Below are 10,769 nucleotides of genomic sequence, written 5' to 3'. Positions count from 1 at the left end.
CTCCTACTAAAACTAGGAAGAGTTGGCTTTAAAATTTAAATAAGAAAATTGACTTGGCTTTGCTTAAAAGTCTTTTAATAAAATATAATCAATCTAAAAACTACATAATTAATAAAAGCAATCCAAAAAAAAAAATTTATATATTAGTAAATTAATTTATAAAGTGTATAAAAACATTCGGTATGATGCTACATATTGGACGTACAATTAATATTTTTCCCATGATATATAAAAAGAAATCAAGAAATGAGCCTCACAAACGGAGTTGTTGATGAAATTCATTTGTGGGGTAATGCTACTCAAACCTTTTTTTTTTCGGTGGTTGTTGTTATTGTTTTTTATATTTTTTTTTGTGTGAGAAAATGTAAAAGTTTTTAGTAGAATGTTTCCAAAAGTCTATATTTAATAGGTAGTTTTAGAATTAAAAAAATCCTTATGGGAAAGATAAATGACTATCAATAGTGCAATTTCAATAAGAATCTCCTTCATACTTAATAACAACCGACAACATTTCTATATGAATTTTATTCTTTTGAATTCTAAGATAAAATTACCTGTAAATGAGTCTTTTGTGGCTATATTGTATTCCCTCCATATTTTAGGCACAAAGTATAGGAGGAAAAATATAATACAATAATTTGTTGTTAAAGTGGGGTATAGGTAATACAATTTAAAAAATCTCAAAAGGAAATAGTGGGTATAGTGGGGAGGAGACAGAACCTAAAAATATAAAAATAAATGTGGGGACAACTAGTGAGGAGGAAAATAATAATATTGTTATATATTTTCAAAAGTACAAATTGAGCAATATTTAAAATGTGACCGATAATGGAAAGTGGACCCCTTATTAAAATACGGAGGGAGTACTTGGAATTGTAATAACTCAAATTATTTCCAAATTTAATATATATATTTAATCAAATTTTAACAATTATGTACTCATCGCACAAGAAATCAAACAATCTCTTTGAAGTAAATTATTGTTACAATAAAACACCCTAAAAATCAATGCATATGATCATGTGAAACACCCATACTACAAAATCGAGGCTATAATAATGGAAATCATAAACAAAATAATCTTAATGTATAAGTATTACATAATTTAAATCTCCCCCGTAATTTTGTTCAATAGGAAAATTTAAACAATTTCCAAAAAAAAATAAAAAAATAATAATAATAATAAATAAATAAAAACTATTTTTAATTAACTATGTAATAGCTATATTACAAACTTAGTTGTATTAAAGCTTATACATCTACTTGATTATAAAGCACGCATCATTCATTATACAGATGCTTTTATAGATTTCTCTAGCATTGTTAATATAAATCTATTTTACACTTTTTGTCATGAAATTATAAAATTTCACAATTTGGGAGGTGGAAGTAGCCATTTGCCTGCATCTATGTACTCCAAACTGATAAAGGTTGTAGCTTCTACAGCTGTCAACTTCTTAGCAAATGGAGCTCTTTTAGCAAGTGATGCGCCTGGACCCGTGTTCATATACTCTGCAAAGTAAATTGTCCTACACACAAAATATTAAAAACTTACTTCATCATTAGATCACTTGTCAAACTGATTTAAAGTGTATAATTTGAGAAAAAAATGAAACATGAAATGGTTAATTTACTTTTGTGCTTGTGGCTTGTTATTGTCGGACCAGCCCTCGGGTTTAATAACATCACTAATGGTACAATAAGAGTATATAGCTCGAGCTGCTTCAAACCATACTCTGCCTAAGACTGCATGACCACCTGTTCCAGTAACTGGACAATGGACAAATGAGTATCCACCCTCTTCACTTGGATTTTTCCTTGCATGAGCTACAATCATTGCTTCATTATCACCCGATAGAACATGCAACTCGGTATTCTGTACATGATACTTTTTTATTAGTTTGTGATCAAGCACATTAATAAATTATAATAAACTTATAAAACTGAATATATGTTATTAGTTAAAGCATGCAAAAAATTTGTTATACCAAATATAAAGATCTAGCTGCGCCAAAGATAAAATCAACAGTTCCTTCAATATAACAATCTTTGAAGAAATGTTTGCCTTTATCATCACAAACTGTATCTTGAAATCCTGTAAATTTACAATCATAAAATGCAGCTTTATCACCAGATATTCTCAACGCTACAGCTTGCTCTCCCTTCTTCTTTCCATTCGGTCTTGGAGCAGAGTTCTACAATAACAATTTTGTGAACAATAAGTTGGCTTTCCTCGATAACTTAGAATTTTACTTATATGTCAAATAATGGTAAAATTACTTCCCATTAATTCCATATAATATATTATATTATAATTAATGTACGAATATTTAATTATAATCAAAATTAAATTAAATATTTATATATATTTTTAATTTTTAGTTTATTAGTTCGAGATAACAATAAAATATAATGAATAAATAAATAAACAAAGTAATACTCCGTATAAATATAATAAATAAAAAAAGGGATGAAGAATAAGAGTTGCATACCGAAACAATAATGTTTTTAGCAACAAAGTAATCAGACTCCACAATCAATGTTGCACTGTCTACAGTCCCATACTCAGCAGCTGTTCCAGCAAAAGTTATTGTTGGTCTATTCTTGGGATCTGTCCCGTAAAATGTTACAAATGACTTAAATCTTTCAACTTTTACTTTCTCCCTGTATTCACCGGGACCAATTTTTATGACAACACGTTTAGTATTCCCTATTTTAACATGCTTTACAGCATCAGATATTGTTTTAAATTTTCCCTTTCCATCTTGGCTAACTTCAATGATTTCGACCCCAGTGTTTTCGGCTTCCATTAAACTAGGATCTAGTGTTCCATTTATTTGGCTGCCAAAAAACATAAAATGAAATAGAAAAGTTATAATGGAGCTATGACTCACTTTTATGTAATTATAAAGCATAAATGCATAGAAAGATATTTATACATTTAATAAAGTTATATAAAATTCTCAAGTTTATAAAAATGAAATAAATAATTAAAGTCTTCGTATAGGGTCTTCTTTAGAATATACTTCACTCTATTAATTATTTCTCTTATTTAATTATTAACTAATGATATATAATTATCAGTCTTGACTTAAAGAAATAAATGTTACTTTAGAATATTGCACCATAACAAAATATGTAACAGCGCCAAAGTTTTTGAATACACGGACAAACTAGTTAATACTATTGCCAAGAAATTTATGAGTATACAAAGACATTTTGACTAAAACTATTGAACGTTAATAATTATTTACATAATTAATTTTTTTTTTATTTTTTTTTTTGTGTCAAAAAAAATAAAAATAATTATGTAAATAAGAATAAAATCAATTATTCTTTACTGGTAGTTTGTATACCTCATTGGTTTGATTACATTTTGAAACCATGTATTTATTTCGCCTTTATTTGCTGGAATCTGTGTTTGTGCAGTACATGTAATTGCTAAGCTAATAAGAAGTAAACTTGCAGAAATAATGCAAACTTGTCTTGCCATTTTTATTTTTATTTTTTCTTTTTTCTCTACCTTTACTTTATTTTTATTGTTTTTGTTTCATTCCTTTAAACAAAAGTTGCCTTTTATATAAGATGAAGATAGAGAAAACCAAATTGAGCAAAAAAAGGTTCTTCACCAAAAAAATGGGGCTATGAAAGAAGCATTAAAATTAGGAGGTGTATTCCTTAAAATAAACACGCTTCTCATTATTAAGAAGGATGTTAATAACTCAGATTGATTGAAATATAGGAAAGTTGTTTAACTAATATAATCCTTAAAAATAATTAGAATATTTTTATTATTTTTAGTCAACCCCTACCTCTTAAACTATTTTCTTTTTCATTTACTTAGTATCTTAATTTTTTTAATCTAAAATTTCAATATATTACAATAAATTAAAATAACTTGGTTACAAGTGGTGTAAAACATTTTTTTTAGGTCGTTGAGATGTGGGTAACCTTTTACTAACTTTAATAGCTTTTAACATGCTTTGTAGAAGTTATAACCTATTATGATTTTTATTTAGGAAAAATTTGTAATTATTAATCCTAACTTTCGGAGATTTCTTTTCATTAATCCCAATTATCGATTATTTTTAAATAATCCAAACTTTGGGGGATGTCTTCTTATCAGGCCAAAACCGGTCAATGAAAGTCAATCACCTGTTATACCAAGTTATTGGACACGTGTCAACACTTAATTTGTCCAAAAAAAAATCAAAGTTTAAAAAAAAAATCAAAAAATGAAAAAAAAAACCTCCCTTCCCACGCAGCCCCACCACCTCCTCCCTAGCAGCCACCCAAAACCACCATTTCTCTCCCGAACCCCACCGAAAACCACCGAAAACCACCAAACCCCACCGAAAACCCCCACGCAACCACTGAAAGCCCCCACGTAACCACTGAATGCCCAAGTTCTTAGCCCCCGAAACCCCAAAACCCAGCCACCGAAAACGAGAAACAGAGGGAGGGGGAATCAGCGGCGAAAACGAGAAACAGAGGGAGGGGGAGGGGGAATCAGCGGCGAAAGGGGGAGGAGGTATCCGCGGCAAAAGGGGGTCGAGGTTTGCGCGAGATGGTTGTAATGGGGGTCGGGGAATCGCGTTGCTGGTGGTAATGGGGGTCGACGTTCGCGCGAGATGGTGGTTGTACGGGTCGCGATTGGTGCGGGTGGTGGTTTTGGTGGTTTTGGGTGGTTGTTGCGATTTTGGTGGGTGGTTGAGGGGTATTGGCTGGTGGCCGTGGTGGGTGGTTGAGGGGTAATGGCTGGCTTTTTTTTTCTTTTTTTTTTTGTTTTTTTTTGTTTTAAATTTCTAATTTTTTTTACCAATGAAATTGCGACATATGGCATTTAAGGAAAAAAAAAACTTGTCAAACAGGTCACCGGTCATTTGACCTGATAAAAGAAGACGCCCTCTAAAGTTGGGATTATTTAAAAATAATCGAAAGTTGGGATTAATGAAAAGAAATCGCCTAAAGTTGGGATTAATAATTATAAATTTCCTTTTATTTATTGTAAATTAAAGATTTTTTTCAAGAAATAATTTTTAAAAGGATAATTTACCTTTATACATATAAGCTAAAGGAGGTTAGACAACATAATAAAAATTAAGACAATAATAGCTACTTTTAATATAAAGCAAGGAATCCAACTTGAAGACTTTAAAAAATGTAGTGGTCATTTACTATTGGATGGAGCTAGACACTCAAGGGAGGATTAAGGTAATGACTGCTAAGGACAATTTAATTCACCCGAAGATCATAACCAAACTTCTAAGGGAGCATGAATTTGTAGTTGAATTCTCGAAACGGAAGAGACTACCCAAATATATATACTTCCTCCGTTTCTATTTAGTAAACGCGTTTGATTTAGATACATATATTAAGGAGAGGAGAGAGAGTGAGAGAGAATGAAAAAGAAAGTGGGGTAGCTTGTAAATGTAAGGTAAAAAATTACCCTAAATGGAAACGTGTCTACTAAAAATAATATCCTAAAAAAGAATACGTGTCAACTAAAATGAAAAGGAGGTAGTATTAGTTAGTAGTTCGATTTACTTTTTTTTTTTCCAACCAATAATGGTTAGCCTTTTCTCATATATTTGGCAAGTTATAAAACCCTATTTCAAAGGAGATGGAATAAGTATGCAGAAATAATATCACCAAATTTAATGTACCTAATTACATATAACCTTTGATATTTGTTACTAACTATTCATTATTAACATGTCAATGGACTAAAAGTTTATTTAGAAATGTGTTTTTTTCTTTTGTGTCTAAATTTATTTTGTGTCTTTTTCTTATGGTGACCTTTGAAAATTTGTTTCTCTAGTGAATAGTCATCAAAGCTAGATAGTTAGAGTGGATAGTGAGAATAGGTTATGCGAGTTAAAGTAGATTAAATGTTTCGATCACTTTTGTTTCTTTTTGTTTGTATATATAAACAGCTTAATTTATTTTGTTAATTAAGTTGTATTAGTCAAGACTTTGAATTTCATAACAATTGACATTGTTATCATTTGTGCTTATGGTACTTATAATTTTTTTTAGTTTAGAACTATGTCTCCATACAAATGTAAATTTACATAAATTAAAGGAAAAATTATCATTAATATTATGACCTTTCAAACATCTTCCATAAATAAGATAACCTTTGGTTTATTTCCGAATAATATGACCTTTTACCCCCATCTTCCATAAATAGGACCATTTACTGGAAACCGGCTAAAACTTGTTGTGATGGTCAATGTTAACTCTTGACTTTATTATTCCCTCCTAAAGTAGCCTACGTGGCATTAATTACCCAACTACCCAAAGAACCCCCTCTCATTCAATTTTCTCTCTCCTTATTTCTTCCTCTCTGCGAAGTCCATTAAAGAAGCTCAACTTCTTTTCTGAGCTCATTCCATTATTCCCACCAACCTGATTGTAATTGAAAAAGGACGAAATTGGGTGCTCTAGAGAACGGTGCAAGCTGAAGTTGAACTCCATTAATTTGGGCTAAAGCAGTAAGCCAAGCTTCAGTCAGTGGTAGGGGCTCAACTTCAGCTGAGTCCAGTGCTGGAAGAGGCTAAGCCAGGGGGAGAGGAATAGGGCAAGGCATGGAAAGAGGTTCAGGGCAAGGCAGGGGAACAACTAGGGGAAGAGGGAGGACTCAGGTATTAAACAGACCCCATCAATTTTGATATGACTAAATGAATTGCCATCTAATCTAACTTAATGCTTCTGTAGTCTCCCATTGGAATTGGAGTTCTATTCAGCCAAGATGGGACACCATTAACTGAGGTATAACCACTCCTGAATTACTTATGGTTTAGTTATTGTAGTTTAGTATCTTATGTTGTTCTTCTATACAGAGTCCTAGTACAAGGAGGATGCTCAGAAGTCAAGGTCTTGGAACACAATCAAGCCACACCTCCACTGTTGATAATTGATGATGCAACTTGTTTCTCTGTGTAATTAATCAACTTTATGTAATAGTTTAGCAACTGTTGGGCCTTTTTTTTGGTCATTGCTTGGCCAGCAAATATTGTCATGCACAATTTATTTTGGAACAATTTCAAGTTGTAAAACTTTATCTTTGTGTAATGACCTAAAACTTACTTCAAACTCAAACAATGTCAAAGTTTTTACTTAAACTTTTGCAAAATATTGACACATAGTAAATCTACTTATGATTTGATGAACTCCAAAGTACAACAATTTCATTACAATAAAACACATTAATTAACATAAAACAATATTACACCAAAAAATATCCAAGACAACACTAAACCAATCATAAGATTTTTTTTCTGCCCTTGCAGCCTTCAAAAGCTCAATTCTCATACAAGACACTTCAAATTTCATCTCTTGTACATCTTCTTCCAGATTATCCTTCTTCAACTGCAGCTTTTTAATTTTCTCATCCCTAATATGTTGTTCATGCTCCATCTCGCTAATAATAGTATCCTTCTCTAATAGCCCCATTGCAAATTCATCATACTCGGTGTTAGGATTCACCCATCTAAACATGTCACATTGGGTATCCTACACAAAACAAAACATATACACACAAAATCATAACTAAGTCAATTCCCAAACAAATTCAAAAAATTAACATAAACACAAACAAATCTGAACACTTACCGGCCACAATGGACAACCATAGAATTTATTCCCCACATTTGATCCTTATCTCACAGTACGAATCACAGCTTCCCTCTCACAATCGCAGCTCCATTGCAGTCTTCTGATTAAACAGTATTACATACTATAGTGTTGTTTGAGCATGTGGACTGTTTGAGAATTTATATAGTGTTAGTGTGAACTCTCTGTCTAGTTTTCTCATGATCCGTTTGATAAGCCGTATTGAGAATGAATTTACATGTACTTTTGTAAGGAAAGGCTCATATAAATGTCTATGGTAATGCTTGTTCGTCCCTCAAGACCCCAAGTATATAATCGTCATCATAAATTTGTGTCATCATTCATGATGAATTTAAACGTGTGTTGGGTGGTTATGAAAATTCGTGTAGAAAAACACATTGACTCAAGTTATTACTAACAAAATATGTCATTAGTACTTCTTAAGGTGGTTTGAGTTTCATGGTAAGATAATTTTTGTCCTCAATTTTAATGGTGTTTATGTTTGGATAATTGAGCTACTGAAAAATCACTAGGCTTTTATATTTTGCTTTGCTCCTTTTTTCTAAGTTTTGATGATTCTGAACTGTATGCATTAGGTGTTAGTGTATTCTGAAGGCTTGACCTTGTACTCACTTGAGTTATTGTTCTATTACTAAGAGCATTATGCCTGAGTTTTGGTAGGAAGGAATGTCGTAGTAAAATCTCATGTAAGACGGAAAAAAGACTTTATGTGGGGAAATGTTGTTTTATTGCATTCCCTATGTTATGACTAGGGGTGTACAAAAATTGGCCCAGACCAGAAAACTGACCTGAACCGAACCTGTTGGGACCAAACGTATAGATTCAGGTCTGGTCCCTGTAGATTCAGGTCCGATCCCGATCCTTGAAATTCAAGGATTCCAGGTTTCAGGTTCGGTCCGGGTAAAACCCTGAATTTTCATGTCTGGACCTGAAATCGGTAAAACTACCTTTTTTTTATTTACTAAGTCTAAACAGGTCCATAAATAGGTCCATATTAGGTCCAAACAGGTCTAAATAGGTCAAAACAGGTCTAAACAGGTCTAAATAGGTATAAACAGCCAGGTCTAAACAAGTCCAAATAGGTGTAAACAGGTCAGCAATTTCATATTATTTTAAAAAAAAGGAAAAAAATATATCAATAATCAGGCCTATTCAGGTCCAAACCCGGACCGAACCTGATTTTTCAAGCCTGGACCAGAACCGCACCTGTTAATTCAGGTCCGGTCTCCGGTCCTTAAAAATTAAGGATTCAGGTCCCGGTCTATTCAGGTCCGTGTCAGGTGCAGTCCGATTTTTGACCGGTGTACAACCCTATTTATGATTATTGTTCAATCAGTTTAATTAAATGTTTACATATACATTGCATTCAAACTTGAGATTCTTTTTTAAATTGAAACAAAATGCACAACTACAATTAACCAGCAGATTTGTTTTGACCTCATTAACGCACAGGTCATAAGAGGAGAAGTTGTGGTATTTGAAGTGCAAAGAAGTGGAAAATAGAAAGCTAAAAAGGAGGAGAAACGGCTGCAAGAATTGGAGGTAATATACATAAGCACTGCCTAAATATAATATCGTTCTGGATGAAAATTTCGATTGTGTATCTCTAAATGTCTATAGTTGGTTGTGAGTTTTGATCTTAAGCTATTTCTTGATTCATAGTTAATGAATATTAATTCGGCTATTTCACCAAATGCCACTGATTACTTACAAAATTCACCAAATGCCATCAAAGTTTTCGAAATTCACCAAATGTCATTGACAAATAATATAATGACACCTCGTGCCACTAATAGCATATGGACGTTAGTTTTCCGTCTGTCCAATTCTTATTTCACCAAATGCCATTACTTTAGAAAATTATTTCACCAAATGCCATTACTTTCTAAAACTAATACACAATAATTATTTATTTTAATGAATAAAAATAATACTTTTTTCAATTTTCGTGATGAATAATATTCGGATAAGGTTTTGGGGGTCATTTTTACCCTTTATGGGTTTAAATTAAACTCGAAATTGGCTAAAAAAACTTAAATACCTCGTTTCGCATTTTTTTTCCGAAAAAAATTACGGCTTTTTTCACCAAATGCCACTAAGTACTTACAAAATTTACCAAATGCCATCAAAGTTTTCAAAATTCACCAAATGCTACTGACAAACAATATAATGACACCTCGTGCCATTAATAGCATGTGGACGTTAGTTTTCCGTCAATGCAATTCTTATTTCACCAAATGCCATTACTTTGGAAAATTATTTCTCCAAATGTCATTACTTTTTAAAATTAATACACAATAATTATTTATTTTAATGAATAAAAATAATACGTTTTTTCGATTTTCGTGATGAATATTATTCGGGTAAAGTTTTGGGGGTCATTTTAACCCTTTATGGGTACAAATTAAACTCGAAATTGGCTAAAAAAAAACGTGAATACCCCGTTTTGCATTTTTTTCCGAAAAAAATTACGATATTGACATACAAAATGGGGCATATATGTTATTTTTCGTCGATTTCGAGCTTAATTTGTTACCATAAAGGATCAAAATGACCCCCAAAACCTTACCCGATCAATTTTGATAGTTAAAAAATAACGACATGCTAATCGAAATATTTTTTAACACACAAAACTGAGCATTTACGTTATTTTTTTGTCAATTCCGGGCTTAATTTGTATCCATAAAGGGTCAAAATGACCACCAAAACCTTACTCGATCAATTTTTATGGTTAAAAAATAACGACACGCTAATCGAAATATTTTTCAACACACAAAACGGAGCATTTATGTTATTTTTTTTGTCAATTCCGAGCTTAATTTGTGTCCAAAAAGGATCAGAATGACCCCCAAAACTATACCCGAGTAATTGTTGCCACGAAAATAAAGAAAAAAAATATTATTTTAACTTATTAAAATAAATAATTAAAATGAACCAATCATATTATGACACGTGTCAAGATTTAATCTTAATGACTAACGTAGTTAACGGTCGTTAGTAATTAATGGCATGTGGTGAATTTTAAAAATTCGATGGCATTTGGTGAATTTTGAAAACCTTGATGGCATTTGGTGAATTTTTTAAGTACTCAATGGCATTTGGTAAAATAGCCAAAAAAAAAAAAAATTATT

At 31.8% G+C, this 10,769-nt stretch overlaps 1 protein-coding gene and 1 long non-coding RNA gene across 2 annotated transcripts; one reads left to right on the top strand and one right to left on the bottom strand.

Moving 5' to 3' along the window:
* Positions 1-1,182: 1,182 nt before the first annotated feature.
* On the bottom strand, positions 1,183-3,640 carry LOC110697508 (pectinesterase 1-like). The gene is made up of 5 exons (XM_021874869.1): positions 3,357-3,640; positions 2,493-2,841; positions 1,989-2,195; positions 1,635-1,876; positions 1,183-1,529 (listed from the first exon to the last, which is right to left on the bottom strand). Exons 1-5 carry the CDS (start codon positions 3,491-3,493, stop codon positions 1,370-1,372), a joined length of 1,095 nt encoding a protein of 364 aa, XP_021730561.1. The 5' UTR covers positions 3,494-3,640; the 3' UTR covers positions 1,183-1,369.
* Positions 3,641-6,253: 2,613 nt separating this feature from the next.
* Positions 6,254-7,123, top strand: LOC110697525. The gene is made up of 3 exons (XR_002506509.1): positions 6,254-6,647; positions 6,721-6,774; positions 6,846-7,123. It is a non-coding gene; the product is annotated as an uncharacterized LOC110697525 (long non-coding RNA).
* Positions 7,124-10,769: the final 3,646 nt, after the last annotated feature.

This window comes from Chenopodium quinoa, unplaced genomic scaffold (genome assembly GCF_001683475.1).
Source record: "Chenopodium quinoa cultivar QQ74 unplaced genomic scaffold, ASM168347v1, whole genome shotgun sequence".
In the NCBI taxonomy this organism is placed as follows: Eukaryota; Viridiplantae; Streptophyta; class Magnoliopsida; order Caryophyllales; family Amaranthaceae; genus Chenopodium; species Chenopodium quinoa.
This window is presented reverse-complemented; position numbering and strand designations above follow the sequence as displayed.

Excerpts from the sequence above, each read along its gene's own strand:
- LOC110697508 (XM_021874869.1), bottom strand. The coding sequence starts at position 3,493 with ATGGCAAGACAAGTTTGCATTATTTCTGCAAGTTTACTTCTTATTAGC. Across the intron at positions 2,196-2,492 it reads CTAAAAACATTATTGTTTCG|AACTCTGCTCCAAGACCGAA; the intron begins GTATGCAACTCT and ends TTGTTATTGTAG. Across the intron at positions 1,530-1,634 it reads AACAAGCCACAAGCACAAAA|GACAATTTACTTTGCAGAGT; the intron begins GTAAATTAACCA and ends TTTTGTGTGTAG.